The sequence below is a fragment of the Hibiscus syriacus genome, unplaced genomic scaffold (genome assembly GCF_006381635.1).
Source record: "Hibiscus syriacus cultivar Baekdansim isolate YM2019G1 unplaced genomic scaffold, ASM638163v2 tig00006570_pilon, whole genome shotgun sequence".
In the NCBI taxonomy this organism is placed as follows: Eukaryota; Viridiplantae; Streptophyta; class Magnoliopsida; order Malvales; family Malvaceae; genus Hibiscus; species Hibiscus syriacus.
The window spans coordinates 1,044,957-1,068,112 of record NW_024062102.1 but is presented as its reverse complement, the minus strand read 5'-3'; the positions used below and the strand labels follow the sequence as shown (position 1 = coordinate 1,068,112).

The 23,156-nt window shown below is 35.0% G+C and overlaps 2 protein-coding genes and 1 pseudogene across 6 annotated transcripts; 1 reads left to right on the top strand and 2 right to left on the bottom strand.

Moving 5' to 3' along the window:
* The first annotated feature begins 3,320 nt into the window (after positions 1-3,320).
* On the top strand, positions 3,321-6,088 carry LOC120200781 (F-box/kelch-repeat protein At1g57790-like). 3 transcript variants are annotated; one of them, XM_039201532.1, is made up of 3 exons: positions 3,333-3,438; positions 3,898-3,967; positions 4,841-6,088. In XM_039201532.1, exon 3 carries the CDS (start codon positions 4,947-4,949, stop codon positions 5,931-5,933), a length of 987 nt encoding a protein of 328 aa, XP_039057463.1. In that variant the 5' UTR covers positions 3,333-3,438; positions 3,898-3,967; positions 4,841-4,946; the 3' UTR covers positions 5,934-6,088. The 3 variants fall into 3 exon arrangements, with proteins under 3 accessions (XP_039057461.1, XP_039057464.1, XP_039057463.1); XM_039201530.1 differs by lacking the exon at positions 3,898-3,967 and having other exon boundaries at positions 3,321-3,438; XM_039201533.1 differs by lacking the exon at positions 3,898-3,967 and having other exon boundaries at positions 3,329-3,430.
* Positions 6,089-7,592: 1,504 nt separating this feature from the next.
* On the bottom strand, positions 7,593-11,838 carry LOC120200780 (heterogeneous nuclear ribonucleoprotein Q-like). 3 transcript variants are annotated; one of them, XM_039201528.1, is made up of 9 exons: positions 11,745-11,838; positions 10,382-11,276; positions 10,194-10,310; positions 9,913-10,053; positions 9,610-9,783; positions 9,294-9,501; positions 9,013-9,185; positions 8,366-8,451; positions 7,593-7,986 (listed from the first exon to the last, which is right to left on the bottom strand). In XM_039201528.1, the coding sequence occupies exons 2-9, from the start codon at positions 10,739-10,741 to the stop codon at positions 7,845-7,847; spliced, it is 1,401 nt and encodes a 466-aa protein (XP_039057459.1). In that variant the 5' UTR covers positions 10,742-11,276; positions 11,745-11,838; the 3' UTR covers positions 7,593-7,844. The 3 variants fall into 3 exon arrangements, with proteins under 3 accessions (XP_039057459.1, XP_039057460.1, XP_039057458.1); XM_039201529.1 differs by having other exon boundaries at positions 10,382-10,750; XM_039201527.1 differs by having other exon boundaries at positions 7,594-7,986; positions 10,382-10,775.
* Positions 11,839-18,351: 6,513 nt separating this feature from the next.
* On the bottom strand, positions 18,352-20,256 carry LOC120200764 (annotated as a pseudogene).
* Between the last annotated feature and the right edge of the window lie 2,900 nt (positions 20,257-23,156).

The following is a 23,156-nucleotide window of genomic DNA, read 5'->3' as shown; positions in this document are numbered from 1 at the left end:
GGCTAAAAACCGGTAAAACCGGGGTGAACCGGCTGAAAACCGGCAAAACCGATTTGAACCACCGGTTCACTTTTTTTCTTTAAAAAAAAATTAAACCAAACAACGTCGTTTGTTCAACGAGCCAAGTCAAATTCGAGTATTGTTGAGCTCGACTCGAACTCAAAAACTTTAAAAGTAAGCTCAATTCAACTCAAAAACTCACGAGCTAAAAATTATCAAGTTCAACTCAAACTCGAAATATAATATTAAAACTTGAACTCGAAAAGGCTCGAACTCAAAAAAAAAAATTGGAAGTTTGATTGAAGCCTAAAATTTGAGCTCAATTGAAGCGAAAGAATAGTTCGCTCTATGCTCACCAAAAGGCTCCATGATTTTGAATGTCAAATTACCTCTATTATTTATAGAAGTAAGTTGGGATGCTCTTCTATGTTTCTTAGCCATGTGAGATTGTTTTGTTCTCATATTTTTACTCTTTAAACTTTTGGGATGTTCTTCTATGTTTCTTAGCCATGTGAGACTGTTTTTTTAAAAAAAAAATTAAACCAAATGACATCATTTGTTATGATTTTTTTAAGCCCCAATTTTATTTTTTTGATTATAGTTATATAATTATATTTATTATTTAATATGTTTTACCTTAAATATTATGTTGTAGTTGATTTGAATCATTTTGTTTCACTTGATTTTATGGTTTTTAATTTATATATGTTATGACTTGTGATATTTTTATACATTTTAATATTGTAAACTTAAAAAAAAAGTGTTACATATATATTAATATTGCTTTGAATATTATGTAAAATTTTAAAAAAAAATATTATTTTATATAAAATATGATTCAACCGCGGTTGAACCAGTACCTTCACCGGTTCAATATCCGGTTCGGTTTTAAAAACATCGGTTTATACATGCATAAATAAAAATTCTTCTTATATATGTAATTCTGTTCATCTAATTCCATGTCTACACGAGCAAACATTTATGTTCCTCTTTTTTAATTTTGTACTTATTTTACTTTGTTTGGTTCAATAATAATATTTATTTTATTTACTATTATTTTATTTTTCGAATTAATATTTTGTCTAACATAAAATTATTATTCGTTGCAGATTCGGTGTGGATACATAAAAATACCTTCAAGTATTCATTATTTGAATCTATATTATTTATGCGGATGAGAATCTGAATATTTGAATACGATTGCGGATTGCATAATCGAAAAAATCTTTATTTCTAAAGACTTTAGTCATCCAAATTTTAGAGGATTCAAATATTCGATGTATAATTTAGAATGTTAAATTCAATTTATTGTGGTTAATAATATTTAGGGTAAACTACATTAGAGAACATTTAACTTTAGGTAGTGTATCCTTTATATACTTAACTTTCAATTGATACAATTCTAGAATTAAACCTTGGTTAACTTGAATTATAGCATTGAGCTGTAATAATTTTATATAATAAATCTATAATTTTAATAATTTTAATGTTATTACTCTAATGCAAGATTTATTCTGTTAAAAATATGTTCAAGTTATAATAAGAGACTCATATTGATGAGAGAGATTAAAAACCTTTTCATTTCTAATGATAATATTTAAAAAAATTATTATTTTAATAATATTTTTAAAATTTATTATTTTATAATTATTGATTTTTAAATTTTACTTAATTTTATATATTTTAATTTTTAATATATTTTTAAAATGTATAATATTTTTTATATATTTAAAATTTTGATAATTTTTTTTTGCTTAAAGATTAGATTAGCCCATGAACTTTCAATTGAAATCAATTATACCCTTAAAGTTTTAATGAAAATCAATTACGCCCTTAAACTCCTTCAAAAAATTAATTAAGTTGCTATCATTTCATCATTCATACACGGATTATCACATTGACATTATGAATTGTTATGTCCACACTTAAAAATTTTGACACAATTAAATGAGCTTAAGGGTAAACTGACACAATTTAAAATTAAAGTCAAATTTTCAATATAAATTTACCATATGGATAAAATTATTATCCCTAAGTCAAAACATAATTACATAAAAATATTTCCAAAAAAATAATTACATGAAAAGAACTCTCATGATCTAAGCCCAAAATTGTAAATCCATGTTCGAAAAATCGAGCGTTGGGCCCAACGGTTACCATTGAAAGCCCTGTGTTTGTCCTTGAAAACAAAAGAAAATCCCCCCCCCTAAAAAAACACAGTCTTGGGTTGTGTTTCGTCAAAGCCCTTTACTCGATCCATAGGCTGTTGCTTTATACGAGAAAGAGTTGTCCGAGGAGGAAGAACAAATCAAGAGAATAATTTGGACCAATTCCAGGACTCAATGGCAGCAGTAGAGATATACACTATATAACATTGAGAGGGATTCCAAAGACGTTTGAAGAATGCATGCAACACCGTGAGATCCATCATTGAATCCCACCATATCAAAATGCTTCAACGTCACATATCCATGGATTTGGAGTTTAAGGAAGAGCTGAGGGGCTCAAAAGATCTTATTATCCCAAGGGTGACATTTGAATAATAGACATAATACGTGTATGTATGGTTGAGGCCTTAAGGGGACTAAATAGATCGCGATGGTTATATATTGTTTATCTTTTTAATTTAAAAGAACATATATAACTAGTAAGAAATCGACTATTGATCGATATTATTGTTGTTTATTTTCATGAGCATGTAGAGAAGTATGAAGTAGTTGCATCATTTCTTTCGATCTTGGTCGAAGATTTTTACTTTCTTAATATTAGTGCAAGTATAGGGATATAGTGATTACAGGTAAATGAGAGACTAAATGAATAACGATAAATTTAATTTTAATAAGTCATGTGAGTCTCTTAAAAAATATTAATAAATCGTATAATAACTTCTCAAAAGATATTATAAATTCAAAGTTTTCTTCTAAAAATCTTCTTTAAATATATATTTTTAGACTCAAAATATGAAAATGCTTTTGAATCCTCTAAAAATCCTTTAATACAACGAAGGGCCTTTCGGTATATGTAAACATGTGTATCTCATAATGTCATCAATATTTAGCCTTCTCAACTTTGACCAAATGAAATCAAAAGCCTTTTGCCGTCACTTTCTCTTTTCCGTAATACTCCATACATCTTCCATTCTTCTTTCTCATCAAATTAATCAATAAACACACGCCACCTTATCTAAGCAAACTCAATCTTAACACCAATCAGATGACGTGGTAAGCCATGCTTGGTTGTCGCTTTTCATTATTACTAAGGGATCAACCACATCTGATTCTTCCCCTAACACATTTTCCCCACTACCCCTTTAAGCTTACTTACATTTCTCTTTGCTTCTTTTTCTCTAACACATCACTTCCTTCGGGGATTATTCGGTTAAAACTTCGGTCTTTTTCGGCTGCTTATGGCTGGGAGGAAGAAAAGAAAGGTTAAATTGTAAGTTTTTTTTTTCTGGGTTTTGTTTGAGTCAACATGTTGATAACTTTAGCGTTTCTTTCTGATAAAAAAATTAAAACTTTTAACCCCTAGGTTAGGGTTTCATTGAAATGTCATTTGAGTTTTAGGAATTAGAGCCTTCTGGGGGCTTGATACGAGATAAGGTGTGTTATTCACTTGTTGAATTATGCAAAATTGGGTCATATCTGAAACTATTGAGCTGGTATTATTTGGATTTTTTTTTACTATGACTATGTTGGGAATAATTCAGGGTTTTAGGATTTAGATGAATTTATGCGTTTTCATCAAGTGTCATTTAATCATACATAACATTGTGATTATTGATGCTAGACAGTTTCTGCTTAAAATTTGGAGATTGTTGAATTGAATGCAATCTTGAGGTATTTCAGCTCTACCGTGACTTCAGTTCGATTGGATCACTAAACTGAATTTTTGTAGGGTCTTTTGAACCACAAGGTTAAGGGTTCCAAAGGTTTGCTACGGAAGGGTCTTTGCGTTGTTACCACAAGTTAGGTTATCATGTCACTCATTTCGTACAGAATACTGTAAATGAAGTACTAAGTTTAAAGTTCTTTCACCATTTGCGACTTTGTTTAGTGAGCTTTTGTACTACCAATAGGCAGCTATCCAACAGTCTTAGTTTTTCATTAAGGATTCCAGAAAGTATCAAAGTTCTTCTGACTAAGATTAATTCCATTTCATGAAATCGTAATGGAATTGATTTTGTTTTATATAGGATTCTGAAATGGGGTTCAATCTTTGTGTTATTTGGAATAGTCAAATTTACGGAGGTCTTACTTATCCTCTTTCTTATCAAAGAAAAGGTTATGAAGAAAATATTTTTTATCATGGCGCGTTTGTTATTTGTTAATTTTGTTTTAGTCTAACCAACAAAAATGACTTTCTTTAGTAGAAATGTGACTTAAAATGGTAGGCAATATCAGATTGGATGTGAATATGAAGCATTTTGCATGTTTCATACAGTGACTCCTTATGCACCAAGGGCAACTGGTGTTTGTTGTTTCATTCCTAACTGGATTGTTGGCTTGAATTTTCTCCCTGGGGTTGGGACATGGGAGGTGTCCTATACTCCTATTGTTAAATCAAATAAGTACCTTTTATAGGTGTCCATACCATTTTAGCATACAGTGTAACGAATGGAAGATAAATATGTTTTATTTAAACAAAATTGATCAGTTGTAGGTTTAAGAAACAATAAGCATTGAATTTTGAATTTTTTGTGTAAAGCATGATAAGTGGTAGGCATGCTTGAGCAATTTAGGGTCTTTTTTGGGTTTCTATGCCACCCTTTTATCACTTCTTTTTAGAATTTAATGCTGATAATGGCGTTTGAATATTAATTATCCTTTCATCTGTACAGGTTAGCTGAAACAATAAATGCGGATGAAAGAAAACCAATTGAAGATGAGGAGAGTTTGAAGCTTCAAACATGGTCTGATCTTCCTGGGGAACTTTTGGAATTGATCATGTCCTACCTAACACTGGAAGACAATGTTCGAGCTTCTGCTGTATGCAAGAGGTGGAATAAGGTTGCAATTTCTGTCCGAGTGATTAACCAATCACCGTGGCTCATGTACTTTCCAAAATATGGTAACTTGTATGAGTTCTACGATCCATCAGTGCGTAAAACCTACTCCCTCGAGCTATCAGAATTGCATGGATCCAGGGCTTGTTACACTAAAGATGGTTGGTTGTTGCTATACCGACCCAGAAATCATTGTGTGTTCTTCTTTAACCCCTTCACTCGGGAGATGATTAAGCTTCCCAGATTTGAGTTGACATATCAGATGGTTGCCTTCTCATGTGCTCCAACATATTCCAGCTGTGTGGTTTTTACAATTAAGCACATCAGTCCTACTGTTGTCGCTATTAGCACATGTCATCCTGGGACATCTGAGTGGACTACTGTTAATCACCAGAACCGGTTGCCGTTTGTTAGTAGCATTTGGAACAAAATTGTATTCTGCAGTGGAATGTTTTATTGTCTTAGCCTCACTGGTTGGTTAGGGGTTTATGATCCGCTTGAGCATACTTGGAATGTTCTTCATGTGCCTCCTCCGAGATGCCCCGAGAACTTTTTTGCCAAAAATTGGTGGAAGGGCAAATTTATGGCAGAGCACAATGGTGATGTCTTAGTTATCTATACTTGTTGTACTGAGAATCCCATTATATTTAAACTCGATCAATCAGAAATGGTATGGGAAGAAATGCAAACCCTTAACGGTATGACACTGTTTGCTAGTTTCTTGTCATCACATTCAAGAACCGATCTCCCGGGAACAATGAGGAATTTTGTCTACTTCTCTAAAGTTCGTTTCTTTGGAAAGCGATGCATATCATACTCACTTGATGACGGCAGATACTATCCCCGTAAACAGTGTTATGACTGGGGAGAGCAAGATCCGTTTGAGAACATATGGATCGAACCACCACATGATGCGTCGTTCATTTGAAGAATAGTAGTAGCATGTATCAAGCTTTTACAACTTATGTCGTCATATATTTTGCAGCATCCATGGAATGGCTATTGATGCTTGCTATATGGAATAATTGCTTATGGATGAGTTGATCATGTGTTACAATGAATAACCATGTTTTGTAGAACACCATTGACACTCTCTGCACTCTTGGAAGCACATCTTAATGCTTCTTTGAGAATTCAGTTAAATTTAATTTACTTTTTTATTTCAATATGTAGTCTTGTCGATGTAAATTTATTCAAATACAGAACTGTTTATCATATGTAATTTAGATTCTTAATCTTTTAGGTAATAAAGCATGCAGTAGGTGAACTTCATCGTTATCTGTATACTTGTATGGTTTTTCTTTTAACCTTGATTTTTCATGATAAATTATGACTACCCCATTATGTTCCTCAGGATAATTTGTTAGATTCTATGAAGTGGGGTTAGGGTTTATGAGCAAAGTTTGAATAGGTTGAATTTCTTCGTCAATGTGTTAAAAAAGGGAGATCAATAACAAGGAAAAGAAACCAAACAAAGAGCTGGAAAAGGTGAAAGAAAGCAATAAACAACGACAGAAGCGGCCATCGGAAACAGACCCAAAAAAAGAGGCTGAAAAGGTGATAGAAAAGCGGTCATCATCGGAGATGGATAACGAAGGAAAGAAAGCCTAAGAGGAAGTTGAGAAAGTGAGGAGGAGGTATTATATTTGACCAGGGCATCTTTAAGGTTGAGGGTAAATAGATTGATAAGCTTGGTAAAGTAGTGAATAGTTGATACTTTTCTGAGGGCTCATATTTATCCAAAGGAAGACCCGTGAAAGAAGAGAAATGGAAGATCAGTTGTTTGAAGCCATAAATGAAGGGGTGGGTAATCCAGGAGCCACACATTTGATTAAAGTTACTCCTAAACTTGACAAATTTGATTCACATGTGAACTTGACACGTTTCATCAAGTTACCTATTAAGCTTGAATAACACATCATAAAATGACCCTTCAAATTAACACACCAATTTTCTATAAACTAGAGTTTAAATCCCTCCTTCGCCGTCACCACCTTAGTGACCCACATCGATATAATATTAAAATTTAACATTATTAATTTTAGAAGCTATTTTGTGACATGATTTCAAAATTGATGGAATAATTTAACTTAACTCATTACAAGAGACGATTTTACTAAGAAAAAACAATTAGTGACCAATATGACCAAGTTGTCAAGCGTGATTTGTATTTCAAACCTTTCGTAATATTCAATATTTTAAAAATTTTATTTTAATTTTCTTTACAGTTAAAATTAGATACTTAACAAATCCAAATATCTAATGTAATTTACTTAACTTGAAGTTAAATTAGTCAAATTTAATACAAATATTAAATGAATTCAAATTTTAAAATAATATTACAAATGACATTAAATTTTGAATTATAACCATCTACAGGTCGAGCCAAGTTATGGCCTGAATTTTTTATTTTCTTTGCCTAGCTCGACCCAAAATTAAAAATAAACTATTAATAATTATATATTTTATAATTAAACCATATACAAAGATTTTTAGTAATACATAATAATCCAACGAGTGGCTCAAGATCAAAATAGACCATATGCCGTTGAATAGTCCTATATTGAGTTTAGTTCTACATTGGTTGCCATGTTGGGAAGGGAAAAATACCATTTAAACCAAATTCAATGGACTGTTTTTGTTGATCGTTGATCACTAGAATTGGCATCAAATAAATATCAGTTAGTGTTTTACAGCTACAATTTGTCACCATGTTGTGGCTAACAAAAGCTAATTGGGCACTCCTTAATGCTTTAGCCTCAAATAAGACTAGCAGATTCCTTGTTTTCTTCTTCCAGCCTCGGGTTACCAGAAACATGGAATGCAAACTGAAACTAACCTAATATGGATTATACCTACGGCGTCCTCGGCTACTGTCATTGCTGCTACGCCTTCCGCCACTCGTGCTACTACCACTAGCACCACTGCGGCTGCTATGGGGCTGCGGTGGATGGGTGTGTGGTTGCATTCCAGGCTGTTGTCTGTACCAAAGCAGAAACTTCTCAAGTGAAGGATCATAATGACTAAGAAAAAGATGAGAACATAGATGGCGCACAAGTTTGTTATAATTAAATATTAATGTATATAATTATTGCAAATCCATCTCCGTCTAATGACCAAAACAACGTGCATGAGTTTCTTTACAAATTAAATGTCAATTTGGATGCATGTTAAGACACAAGGAAACGAAAATGAAAATAAGAAATGAATTAGTAGATTGTGCATCTACGTACACATCCACATGCACCAATCATATCATAAAAAAGAGACGTGCACAATAACACATGTGCACACATGGACAAACAACAACGCAGGCTCACATGATCTTCAATTGACTACAAAAGCACTGTTATAACTTACAGTACATATCCAATCCTTCCATCAGGTAGAAGCATTGGCATCATTGCCATTCCAGCAGGGGTTAAACCTTGACCGTAGATCAATGGCTGCAAGATTTTAACATAAAAATATTAACAAAACACCATAAAATGGTTCTAAAAAAACAAATAATCAGGTATACGCATTTCAAAAGGTCAAAATTGATAGTGGCACCTTAGTATAAAGAACAATTGACAATGCATGTCAGTCTGTTGTACAAAACTAAAAATAATGGCCACTCACATGATATTGTTCATAGAATATTTGTAAACTTATTATAAGAAAGGAAATTATGATGTAGCTACAAAGATGGTTTTCTTTTTCTAAGTGAATTTGTTCCATTGTGTTCCTGAAGAGAGTATGAGAGAAGTAGCAGGATAGAACCAAAGCCCGCTGTGCATAGATTACAATATATATATATATATATATATATATATATATATGCTAATTTAGTTTAATCAACCAGTCATCTTGTCCACAGTAAAGAACCCAAATACAGTCTATAGAGATCTGAACCAATTCATATTATATCCCCGAAAAAAATTGTCAAACTATTTTGCTTCACAAGTATTTCCAAAATTGATTACAAATGCAGTCTGAAAACAAAGTGAAAAAAAAAAGCATCTCACCTGTCCAAAGCCTGCCGGGCCAAATCCTGTTCCAAGACCACCATATGCTCCCCCAGCTAAACCATATCCTAGAAGAGGTGGGAAGCTTGAATCTAAGGGTGACTTGTGGGGGCCAGATCCTCCAGACTGCTGATCTGCTTGTGGTTTTGCAATAGAGCACTCCAATACTTGACCTGTTAATAACAGAAAATCCACCAAAAGATCATCTATGATGCCCTTTTCGTCCATGGAAAATACAGAAATTGATAACATCTGCAAGGGGTACAAGAAGCATATCCTACCATCAATCTCATATTTTTCAGTGTTCTTCAATGCTTTCATAGCACTTGACCTCTCTGTAAAATGCACAAAACCATATCTGCTGTTCTCCTTTCCAACTTTTGCAGGTGGAACTACAACTTTCGTGATATTTCCATGATGTTCAAATAGCTTCTTTAGGCGATCCTGAGTTATATCTTTTGGTAAATTCTTAACATACACAGCTTTAACCTGCAACATATCAAACATAATGATTAGGCAACTTCCCATGCACATTATTCAACAAATGAGGCCAACACTGAAGCGACAATGCATCATTTAGCAAACAAGATCAAAAACCTGAGTAGTGGCAAAAGATTCTGCATTTCTTGGGTCTGCCCAACTCACAGTTGGGGCATTATTATCAAGCTTAAATGTTGGCTTCAACATTTTCTGTCTCGAGTATTCAGCACATGCATGATTATAGTACTCTATAAAAACAAATCCACGGTTTCGTCCAGGATTCATTGGATCCTGTAAATGTCAAGTTCATCATATCAATAACTAATATAAATTAGCCATGAGGAATGCAACATTGAATTATAATTAAACCAGCCTCATAAATCAGGAAGTGACAGAGAACATATGCACTAATGCACAAACCTTCAACAACTCAATACAATTGACTCCAGGACCAACATCTGTTACAACCTTCTTCATATCTTCCTCCCCCCAGTTTCTGGGAACATTACCAATAAACAACTTATTCTTAGCCTGAGATGTTGAACATTTTATCTTCTTCCCCTGAAGAATACAAAAGGAGTAAACAAGAAAACAGAAATAAGACTCAGAAGAGAATATTTTGTTTTGGTCTTGGGGGGGGGGGGAATGAAAGCACTATTCATCCACTTAATTCATAGGAAGATATTTATTGGATATCTCACCTTGAAATCAGAACCATTCAGGTTTTCAATAGCTTTGGAAGCCAACTCTTTGGATCTGAAGGTCACAAAAGCATAACCCTTGGCCTCCCCTGAATCTTTCTCCTTCATTATCCTAACCTGTAATCATTATCTAGTCAGTCTAAATAAGAAGAATACAGACAGACATTGTGAAATTAGAAATAAGTTACCTCTACAACTTCTCCTATAGATTCACAAAATCGCCTCAAGTTCTCATCAGAAGCATCATGAGGAATGCCACCAAGGTAAACCTCTGACCCATGAGGAGGAAGTGCAAGAAGCTCTGCATGTTTCTTTTTCCTTTCTTCCTGTGTCTCAAAATCGTTCATATCTTCATTAGCATCAGAGCCATTTTGCAAATCAGCATCTTCGTCCTCTTCTTCCACCTCCTCTTCCACCTCTTCCTCAACTTCCACTTCCTCTTCTTCCTCTATTTCTTCATATTCAACCTCTTCCTCTATAGTTTCCTCCGGGTCATTGTCTCCATCAAGGTCCACCTGCTCTTCAATCTCTTCCCTTGTCCTTGGCATTTTATTTATCTAATAAACCAAGCTTGCAAGGCAACTGTGAGGGAAGCACAGAAGCCAGAAGCATTGAAAAAAAGAAAAGAGTACAAATGTGGAAAGGAGGAAACAAGAATGAGAGGCCAAATGGAGTCACAGAATAAGAATTTCGTTTGAATCTTAGCCATGAAGATAATATGGCTTCACAGGAGTTGCAACTTGAATGATTCCCAGAAAAGGGAATTACAAAATAGTAAAAGTAGTAATTGAGACAGGCAAAGAAAGTTCTGAATGATAATTAAGAGGCTTCAGATGCTCAACAAAGTGAAATTCTTGAAAAATAGATAATAGATGCAGGCAAGTGCCCAAAAAACAATGGCCAGTTCTAATTTAATATATATCTGGGAAAATGTATTCACCAAAAGGGGGAAAAGGGCAGAAAACAAAAAGGCAAAAAGCAAGGAATGAGAAATTGAACTAAAAGGGAGAACAAAAAGAAATAGAAGGGATACAATAAGGGCTTCCAGCAAAAGAGCAAAACAGCTTTCCTTTAACAGTCAGGCTGCAACGAGCAAAGCAAATGTATAACAAGATTTAACTTTAAATATACCATTGCTACTCGGCATTTTTCAATTTACATCCATGTGTGCATTAATTTATCTATCTATCAAATTACTAACTTTCATCAATTCCAATACATCATTAGTCCCTCATAGTCTATTACTTATGACGTCATTTCAGCAACAAATTCATGAAACTTCAAAACATTAGAAATTCCAAATGCAGTATTTTTCAAAACTTCATATTTATGTAGTAACACTGCACGATAACTTCAAGAATGAAATGAAAATATAAAATCGGCTGAAAGAGAGAAAAACAGCAAGGTTACAACCATTTCCAATTCAATAAATAGGGAACCCTAATTTTTAAAAAAAAATTAGCCACCAGCATTAAGCACAAAGAAGAGATTCATGATTGGAAAACACAAATTTCGAAATAGAAAGAAAAGAAAAAGAAAAAGAGAGATTACCAAGCAAAAAATTTGAAGAATTGGAGGGAAATCTAGCAAAGAATGCCGAGGGATTTTGTTAGAGGAAACCCTAATTTTGAGTCTAGACAGAGCAAAGAAGGGGGCGGGCGCTCTACACTTTCGCGGGCCTTTATATTCGAGTTTTCGACCCAAACATATCTGACTAATTAAAATTTAGGTAAACTACTTGTATAGTCACTACATTATAGGATTGATTCTATTTTGATCACTAAACTATATATTTTATCAATTAACTCACTAAACTATTAAAAGTATTTCAATCAAGCCACTTACATTTATTTTCTATTCCAAATGTCAATGTAGCAGTTAAATAAATGTGTATAATTACACTTAATTCTTATTATTTATTAATTTAATTTTAATTAATTCAAATAATATTTTTATTTATTAAAACTTAAAGTAAATCACGTGTTGAATTTAAATTAGTATATATATAAAATGTTGTTTTTTAGGCTTGTTTTTTTCTTATAGGTCTTATATTGAGTTTTTGTTTTTATTTTCTTCATTTCTTCACCAATAAATTATAATTTATATATAAGGAAATTTTACGAGACTACGATGAACATCGCACGTCGAAACATGTCACTAATGCGACACACTGAAATACATCACAACTTAAATTGTTCTTATTAAGTAAAATATTACTAAATTCAATAACCACTCAATGATTGATCTATTTTAAGAATTTAATTTTAATAGTATTTTAACAATGCTAATGTGGTATGACATGTCAATTTTTATATATTTTATAATTTTCATATCATCTTTCTCTTTCTCCGTCATAATTTTTAATTAATTTATTCAACTAATTAAGTGTTGACACATCACCACCTTAAAATAAAAGAATTTTGATTGATTTATTAATTAAAAAGATTATATGCGCTCATCGTACTGATGTTTATAGATAACAAATGAAGTGATTTATAGTGATTTAGTCGATAATTGTTAATTTGAGATTTTAGGTATGGGCGAAGAGCTAGTAATAGGAGTTGCGTATTATGTTCCAGATAGAACACTTTGTTCTTATATTTTCCTCGTTTATAATTTCCTTTCCTTAGAACTCATGACAATCCTAGAATTAGATTATAACTCGAGGCTTGACATATCGAATAGAATCCTTAGGTCCACAATAAATGGTGGAGGTCTCCCTGTTTATTTCTCGAAACAGGTTTTCCGGCTAACGTCGGAAGGGTATAGCAAAACTCATATTAGGTTTCCCGTGGATGTTTTGCCTGAACTTGAATGATGTTGGATGCATTTCACAATTTGCCTCATCAGGCAATACAAACACTATGTTATCTTCAATTTATTAATTTATTTCAAATTATTAATGCATTTTTTCATTTAATAAATTTGATACAATTTTATTTCAGACCATCACCATTATATGTATGTATGGATATGTCCTTTACAATTAGCAATTAAGAGTATAAATCTTGCCTGTTGGGAAATAAACAGAGTACGAGTAATTTTCCTATAACCAGATTAGTGAGAATGCGAAATAAAAGCGGAAAAATAATACCCGAAATTGATAACGGAGTTTAGCCAATTTGCTTACGTCTCCGGACTGCTGCAGATCTTTTACTAAGAGAGAAAATTTATAGGTGTTTACAAAACACTCACTACTCACAAGAAAACTCTCAAGTATTGGGAGAAATAAATGATTTGGGATTTTGGGATGATTTTGAAGCTAAATGAGTTAGGGTATTTATAGTTGAAGCTTAAGGACTAATCTTGTAAATACCCTAAAGTGAAATGACTAAAATGCACTTATGCCATTTAACATTTTTTCAACAAAAATTAAATGCACCATTCGATGCCTAACTTTCCACTTTCGGTGGCCACCCATTGCTGACTTTCCAACAATCTCCTACTTGAAGATTGATTTTAATATTTCTTCACACCTCAATCAATGAAACAACATTTCTAGTCTTGTTATTCTAACATGCCAACTGAAGCTGAACACAACTTCAGTTTGTCTGTGGTCACCGTCTTTGTCAATATATCTGCTGGATTTTGAGCTCCACTAATCTTTTCAAGCTTCAAAATCCCATCTTCCAGAAGAGACCGGATAAAATGATATCTCAATTGTATGTGCTTCGTCCTGAAATGAAAATAATGATTCTTTGCTAGATGAATAGCACTTTGACTGTCGCAATACAAGACATTATTTTCTTGTTTCTTGCCTAACTCTTCCAAGAAACTTTGGAGCCAAACCATCTCCTTGATGGCTTCCGTAACAGCGACATATTCTGCTTCAGTTGTGGAGAGAGCAACTATATTCTGTAGTTGAGAAACTCAACTCACCGCGGTTCCTCCTAGAGTATAGACATACCCTATAGTGATTATTCTGATGTCAACATTTCCGGCTAAGTCAACATCTACATAGCCTGTCAGTATCGTATCTCCACCTTTGAAACAAAGTGCTTTGTTTGTGGTACCCTGCAGATATCTGAGGATCCATTTGACTGCTTCCCAGTGTACCTTGCATGGATTATTCATGTACCTGCTAACAGCTCCCACTGCATGAGCAATATCTGGTCTGGTACAAACCATGATATACATCAGACTTCCAATTGCTGAGGCATACGACACCTTCTCTATGTGTGCACGTTCTTCCTCCGTCTTTGGTGACTGTTCTTTGGAGAGTCTAAAATGAACACCAAAAGGTGTACTTACTGGTTTAGCATCTTGCATGTTGAACCTGGAGAGTACTTTGTTGATGTACTCAGCCTGTGATAACATTAAAGCCCCTGACTTTGTGTCTCTCTTAATCCTCATCCCAAGAATTTGCTTCGCAACGCCCAGATCCTTCATAGCAAACTGCTTCGACAATTTTTGCTTCAAGTTTATAATCTCTTGTATGTATGAGCCTGCAACGAACATGTCAACAACGTACAACAATAAAATAATGAAGGTATTGTCGAACCTCTTGATGTAGCAACAATGATCTGCTTGGCATCTGGTAAAACCACTACTACTCATGAAACTATCAAACTTCTTGTACCATTGTCTAGGAGCTTGTTTTAAACCATACAAGCTCTTCTTCAACCTGCATACCAGGTTTTTCTTGCCTGCCTCTATAAAGCCTTCTGGCTGCCTCATATAGTTTTCTTCCTCCAAATCACCATGAAGGAAAGTTGTTTTTACATCTAACTGCTCAAGATGTAAATTCTTTGCAGCTATAATTTTCAACACCAGTATGATTGTAGACAGTTTTACGACTGGAGAGAAAATTTCATTGTAGTCAATACCTTCTTTTTGCTGAAAACCTTTAACAACCAATCTTTCTTTCTAGCGTTTACTCCCATCGTGCTCTTATTTGATCCTGTAAATCCACTTGTTATGGAGCGCTTTCTTGCCTGGTGGTAATTCAGCTAATTCCTACGTCTGATTTGACATAAGCGAGTCCATCTCATTTTTTATGGAAGACTCCCACTTGACTGAATCCTCTACTTGCTTTGCTCCATCATAGCACTCTGGTTCACCATTGTCAGTTAGCAACAAGTAGTGCAAAGAAGGAGAATATCATTGGGTTGGTTTAGGAATTCTAGAGGAGCATCTCAGTTCTGGTGTGTCTGGTTCTTCTTGAACTGCTTCAGGATTGAGCTGAACATTATTTCTAGAAATCTCCTCGAACTCAGCAAATTCCTTTGTTTCAGCTTCAATATTGGAGCTACTTGATTCTACAGTTGACCTCTCTTTGTAAATCACATTCTCATTGAAAATGACATATAAGCTTCTGATAATCTTTCGATTTTCGTAGTCCCAAAATCGGTAACCGAACTCATCACCACCATAACCAACAAAGACGCATTTGTTGGACTTGGCATCAAGTTTACTTCTTTCAGCAGAATCTATGTGTACATAAGAAATACAACCAAACACTCTTAAGTGTGAAAGATTTATTTCTTTCTTGCTCCAAACTTCCTCTGGTATTCTGTCATCCAAAGGAACTGAGGGCCTACGGTTGATCAGGTAAGCTGCAGTGTTAATATCTTCAGCCCATAGAAATTTGGGTAATATGGCATGTATCCTCATGCTTCTGGCACGTTCATTAAGAGTTTTGTTCATGCGCTCTACTACGCCATTTTGATGCGGTGTCATGGGAACTGTTGTTTTCATCTTGATCCCATTGTTTGCACATAAATTTCTGAATCTCCTATTTTTGTACTCTCCTCCATTGTCAGACCTCAACCGCTTGACTTTCATACCAGTCTCATTTTCCACCATCACATTCCATTTTCTGAAAGTATCAAAGACTTCTGATTTCTTCTTCAGAAAATAAACCCACACCTTCCTTATAGAATCATCGATGAAGGTGACATAATATAATGAGCCTGCAAGAGATAGAACTGGAGATGGTCCCCATACATCAATATGAATCAACTCTAACATTTCTACCTTGGGTGTCTTGCCAATCTTTGCAAAACTGATTTTCTTTTGTTTTCCAAAGATGCAATCCTCGCATAGTTCGACATCTACATTCTTTAGATCTGGCAGCTTCCCTTTTGAAAAAAAGTGTTTTCATCCCTTTTTTGCTCATATGGCGAAGCCTTTAGTGCCATAGGTTTGATTTTCCATCAGCATCTGCGGCTGTAATGATATTCTCTAAATTTGAGGTTACATAGAAAGTATCAGTCTTCTTACCACGAGCAATGACGAGTGCTCCTTTGGTAATCTTCCATTTACAGCCTGAAAAGGTTGTGTTATATCCTTTTCCATCAAGTTGTCCTACAGAAATCAAATTCCTTTTGATTCCTTTTGAGGCCAGGAATATATCTCACTCCTGTCAGCTTCCAGGTGGTCTGGTTTGGCAGTTTTAGTCGGATGTCTCCTTTTCCGACAATCTTCAAGGTTTCATCATCAGCTAGATGAACCTTCCCAAAATCACCACTGGCATAGTTCTCCATGATTTCTCGGCATGGGTGGAGTGGAAAGATGCTCCTGAATCCAAGATCCATGATTCAATCGGACTGTTGACGCTTAGAATCATGGCATCACCTGTATTCTCTGTCACGTTGGCAGATTACTGTGCGCCGATATTTTTCTTCGGTGCTCGACAATGTTTTTTAAAGTGACCCTTCTTGCATCAGTTATAACAGGTAAAATATTTCTTTTCTGTTCTTGATTTTCCCCTTCTGGATTTGGATCTACCACGATTTGAATTTCTTTATGAAGTTCTCCCTCTGGACTTCGTGTGCAAGGCTGAGGAGGTTGATGCTTCACCCGATTCTCTCCGTCGAATTTCTTCACTCAATACCAGATCCAGAACATTGTCGAATTTTAATTTGTTGTTTCCCGACGAGCTGCTGACTGCTGTAACAGTAGCATTCCAACTGTCTGGTAAATATGATAAAAGAATTAAAGCTCAAACTTCATCATCGAATTCAATTTCCACGTAACTCAACTGGTTGTGATTGTGTTGAGTTCATTTAGGTGTTGTGCCACCGATGCCCCTTCCGCCATCCGCAAATTGAATAATCGTCTCATCAAATGAACTTTGTTTGAGGCCGATGACTTCTCATACATACTGGAGAGAGCCGCCATAAGACCCGCCGTGGTCTTTTCCTTTGCTATGTTGAAAGCAACATTGCAGGATAACGTTAGTCGGATAACTCCGAGGATTTGTCTGTCGAGAAGAGCCCAGTCTTCATTCTTCATGCCCTCTGGTTGCTTTCCTAAGAGAGGTTGATATAGATTTTTCTGGTACAGAAAATATTCAATCTGCATCTTCTAAAAGCCAAAGTCCGCACCATCGAACTTTTCAATTTTCACATTCCCTTCATCTGCAGCCATCGCTCCCACTCGAATCTGGCTTCTTTGGATCATTCTGATAATTTTCGCGAACCGACGTGTATTAGAACACCTCCGTCGACAAATTCGTATCGCCGACAAAATTTTACTATTCACGAAATTTACTATTCACGTAAATAGTAATGAATAGTAACATTGCAAAAATTGACAAAATTCACAACCAAAAGCTCTGATTACCGGTTGTTGTGAAATAAACAGAGTACGAGTAATTTCCATATAACCAGATTAGTGAGAATGCGAAATAAAAGTGGAAAAATAATACCCGAAATTGATAACGGAGTTCAGCCAATTTGCTTATATCTCCGGAATGCTGCAGATCTTTTACTAAGAGAGAAAATTTACAGGTGTTTACAAAACACTCTATACTCACAAGAAAATACTCTAGTATTGGGAGAAAGAAATGATTTGAGATTTTGGGATGGTTTTGAACCTAAATAGGTTAGGGTATTTATAGTTGAAGCTTAAGGACTAATCTTGTAAATACTCTAAATTACAATGACTAAAATGCATTTATGCCATTTACCATTTTTTTAACAAAAATTAAATGCATCATTCAGTGCCTAACTTGCCACTTTCGGTGGCCACCCATTGCTGACTTTCCAACACTGCCATGAATCAGACTGGCAAAACAAGAAAAACCATGTTAGAATCACTGAGTTGAGGAAATGGTTAAAGAATTACCACCCAAAATCACATTAAACACACATAAAACTCATACACACTATTTCAAAAACTAAACCAAACATTAACCGGTTCACCAGCAGGCCATTCACCTCCAAGCCTCAGAAAGCTCAGTTCTCGAATTTATGCGGTTCGTAATCAGAGTTCCCTTGCTCCTCTGTTCGGCTCCCGGTTCGCATTCCGTCGACTGTTCTTTTGCCTTCTTTGATCCCTTCTTTAGGCTCGGCAAACTCGATTGACCGTTTCTTCTCTTTTCCGATACACTCCAGAAACTGCCTTCTACGAGATCATTCGCAGAAGTTTTCACTTGTGAAGCGACAATGTTATCAACTGGAGATCGATTTCCAGAACAAATCAGGAAGCTCTTAGAGTTATTTCTATTAGTCATCAAATTCTCTTCGGCGGAATGAGCAACAAATGCGTCATCTCCTTCACTTTCGTTTTTAACCTTGTTGTTGACATCTCTGTCTAGTTGTGCATAGCTTTGCCGTCCATTCTTATCTGAAGGCTCTAACGGAGAAATGGGAGTAGAGTCTATCATGGAATCTTCTCTTTCTTTGAGAACTCTAATCACAAGTGCCTTGAATAAATTCATCATCTGGACCGCATGCATCAATGTCGTTAAAGGATCGGACTAGGGTTTCAAATCGCGGTCGCGGTCACGTTTTCGGTTATTTCGGATTTACCGTGATTGCGGCCGTCGCGGGCACTATTGCGGCCGTCGCGGGTTACTCGAACAGCGGCGAAACCGCTATATAGCTGCCGAAATCACGGTCGCGGACCGTTTTTTAAAACCCTGGATCAGACATCTGCAACAAACAGCAGCAATGGAGATCATAAAACTATGAATGCATCAGATTTCAATGACAGCTTTATCAACTACCGAAAGCTATTAACTTACTTGAGTCATATTTGGAGCGAACACCATGGCGATATTGCGTGCATTCATCTTGTTCAGATGTTCCAGTTGCACAACATCAGCCATCAGATTTATCGCTCAATCAAGTAGAGCGGCTTCGGTTGGAGGAAGAAGCCTTACGAGCCGACCACACTCTTCCTCAGACTGGGATTTTATTACCAGCTCTGGAGGAAGAGAGTCCAATACACCACTAGGAAGTTCCCTAAATCAAGCCTGCAGATTTATAGAACACATAACATTCTCGGCATACGAACATACACACATATAACAGGTTTTAAAGAGCAAAGATAATACCTTTATAAGACCTGCCAAGCAATGCACATCTATCCCATCGGGTATTACTCCTCAGTTCAATTGCTCTCTAACATACTCTTCATGACTATTCTCAGCATTAATTCTGAAAATCCCTTCGGCATAAAGAAATATATATAAGAATTTAGTCTTAAAAATTGGATAAGGATAATCAAAGTAAGTTTCCAGCAGTAGTAAAGATAGATGATAACATGCCTGGAGGCCTCCTTTGGCATATGAACGCCTTTGCATCAACAGTAGTATTGTTGGCACACTGTTTCCCCTAGAATCAAATGAAAGCTGCATAGATTCTGAACACACTTTTACTGCATAACAATGGCGTCTCAGTAAAAGAATTTCAAGAAACTAGGAATATTAACCAATTTTATTGATTGGATGATGAGAAAGAAAAGGAAAAGAAAGAGATTACCTGGCACTTGGGGGTCTCCTGGGGACCTCAGGCTCAAGGTCAACGGGCAAACCGAGGAATCCATGGAACCTATCAAAAGTGACATGGGAAACATGTTTAACATTGGTAGGCAACCCGATTTCTATTGAACAAAGTTCTTTACTCCCGGAAATGGTACAACAGATTAAAGATTTCCTAAAAGCTGTCACCAAAATGGTTATTAAAGGCAGCTGCTGGGCTTCTTCTTTGTCCCTTGCTTTCCTCTCCCCGTCTTGCCTGCACTCGTCTTCTTGGTCGCTTTCTTGGGCAACCATGCTAACGGAGGTGTTTGTCGTAACCGGTTTTCGTCCGGGTACGAAATATTTATTTGGCATGAAAAGTGACGTGAATAAATAGTTTTGAAAATAATTTAGGAGTCGCCATCGGTCTTTTGGGTCAGGTAGGTCGAATACCTAAAAAATATCTTTTAAAAGAGTTTTTAAGAAAACATCAATTAAAAGATAAACTGATCTGCATTTTAACCAAAAATTCGTTCTTTTTAATAATAAAAAGGGATTCGTGGTCGGTTACGTTTAGGGAAGGATTAGCACCCCTACAACGCCCAAAATTTGTACTTTTTAATTATACATTGTCTCTATTATTAGAAATTTAAGAATTCAAATATATTTAATTCATAATTATGTTATTTCAAATAATTTTAAAAAAATATATTAATATGTATAAATAAGATAAAAATATCAGAAAAGAGCTTCTAGGTGCTTTAAGACAGCTCCTTTCTTCGATATTAAAAAATAAATAAATAACTAAAAAACATTTTTTTTAAAATAATTAATATATAATTTATAAAAATAGGATATTTATTTATTTATGAATATCAAAAAAGAATTTCTAGGTGCTTTAAGACATCTTTTTTTTATGTTAATAAATAAATATTGAAAATGTAATAATTTTTCCTAAAAATAATAAAAATATATTATAATTTTCATAATATTTAATTATTTAAAATACCAAAATAGGGCATCCAATTATATTAAGACTGCCCTTTTCTTTAATATTGTAAATAAATAAATATTAATAAAATATATTTATATAATTAAAAATAATGATAAATAGAATAATAATAAATTAGATATATAAATGATAAAAAAATTTAAAATTACAGAATATAAAATATTAGAATTAAATATACTAATTCAAAATATTGAAGAAATCTATGTCCTAACCTCATAATTTAACCTTAACTATTTATTTGGGATTAAAATGTTTAATTAATAAAATTAAAGGGCCTAATTCGAAGTATGATAAACTACTATGTATTAATAGTATAATTTAACCTATTTAATTATAATGGATAAAAATAAAATTATTAAAATTAATATGGGCTAAAAAGGTTATTTTACCTTAAATATAAATATAACCTGGTAATGACTAAAATATAATAGAATAAAATTAGAAGACAAAATTAAATGTCCAGAAAAACAATTCTGGTGACTAAATTGAAAAGATTACAAACTAGGATGACTACGCCTGTGGTTTAGCCATTAGTGAAATTACGCCCAGGCCCCTCATCAAAACGGTGTCGTTTCGATGAGGGTACAAATACCCTAAAACCGGCCTTCAAAGGCCATTTCTCTCTTCTTCTTTTTTTCTAATTCTCTCTCTTATGAGAGAATTCTCTCATTTCTCTCTATATTTCCCTCGTCTGAGGGAATTCTGGGAGCCACCGGCAGCCATACGCCGCCACGAGCTCCACCGCCAGCCACCACCACCGGTGGCCGAAAATTCCCAAATTATCCTAGATTACAAATCTCGACCTCCTAAGGCCGAATACAGTCTCTGTTTTCTTTAAAAAGCTCTTAATCGGAGCAAATCTACAGTTTATACCTCCGGTTTTCGAGTGCTTTAGAGGCGTATGGTGGCGAGTGGAGGCTTCGACGATGTTGGTAAGTCTCTTCCCGTTCTCTCGTTTATTTTTCGTTTCTTGGTTTGCTGGTTGTTGGTCTCCTCTTTTTCTTCTCTGTTTTCTGTCCTCTCTCTTTTTTTTCTGCTCTCTGTCTCTGTATCTTGGTTGCTCCCCTCTGTCTTTTTTTGTTTGCAGGGAACCAGTGGCTTTTATAGCCACTATGAGGTTCGTCTCGGACCGGTCACAAAGGGGTGACCTTTGGTGAGTCACCGGACTATGGTGGTGACTCACCATAGGGCTTCGACATGGGGCATTAATGAGGCACTTCTGGAGTCTTCAACGGGGCATGGCTGAAGCTGGAACGTTGGTGTGGCGGTGGAGTCTTCTGGAAGAGACAGCTGGTGAGGTGTTGGACGGTTGTCGTTGTTGGAGAGCTGCTGAAACGTGGAAGGGGCAACTGGCTTTTGGAGCTGCTGGAATGTGCAACGTGGAGGGGCTGCTGGAATGAAGAGGTAAAAATGGTGATTACAGCTGCCCCTCTTTGCTCATTGCTGTGGAACAGGAATGGAGCAAAGACATAAAGCACCATTTTTAGCTTGAAATGTTTAAATTTCTGAGCTATAAGTTCTTCTCATTATGAACTTTTTCACTGGCGATGATAATTTATCTCCTTCTGTGATGTAATCATGCAAAGGCTGAACAAGTTCTTCTCGGATGAACTTCTTCTTCCTCTTCAGATAAGTTCTTCTCATTATGACCTTCTACCTGGCAATGTTGATCAATCTAGTGATGAATTGAAGCAAAAAGTTGAACAAATTCTTCTCATTATGAACTTCTTCTTCCTTCTTCAGATGAGTTCTTCTCATTATGAATTTCTTCTTCCTTCTTCAGATGAGTTCTTCTCATTATGAACTTCTACCTGGCAATGTTGATCAATCGAGTAATGAATTGAAGCAAAAAGTTGAACAAATTCTTCTCATTATGAACTTCTTCTTCCTTCTTCAGATGAGTTCTTCTCATTATGAACTTTCTCTGGAAAAGCTGATCCATCAAATGATGGATTTGAGCAAAAGGTTGAACAAATTCTTCTCATTATGAATTTCTTCTTCCATCTTCAGATGAGTTCTTCTCATTATGAACTTTCTCTGGAAAAGCGATCCATCAAATGATGGATTTAGCAAAAGGTTGAACAAATTCTTCTCATTATGAATTTCTTCTTCCTTCTTCAGATGAGTTCTTCTCATTATGAACTTTCTCTGGAAAAGCTGATCCATCAAATGATGGATTTTAGCAAAAGGTTGAACAAATTCTTCTCATTATGAATTTCTTCTTCCTTCTTCAGACGAGTTCTTCTCATTATGAACTTTTTCT

Bases quoted from the DNA above. Each gene is read 5' to 3' on its own strand.
- LOC120200781 (XM_039201530.1), top strand. From the start codon at position 3,407: ATGGCTGGGAGGAAGAAAAGAAAGGTTAAATT. The intron at 3,439-4,840 runs GTAAGTTTTTTT...TCATCTGTACAG, and splicing joins AAGAAAAGAAAGGTTAAATT to GTTAGCTGAAACAATAAATG.
- LOC120200780 (XM_039201528.1), bottom strand. From the start codon at position 10,741: ATGCCAAGGACAAGGGAAGAGATTGAAGAGCAGGTGGACCTTGATGGA. The intron at 9,502-9,609 runs GTTTTTGATCTT...GATATGTTGCAG, and splicing joins AATCTTTTGCCACTACTCAG to GTTAAAGCTGTGTATGTTAA. The intron at 8,452-9,012 runs GTGAGATGCTTT...AAAATCTTGCAG, and splicing joins GCCCGGCAGGCTTTGGACAG to CCATTGATCTACGGTCAAGG.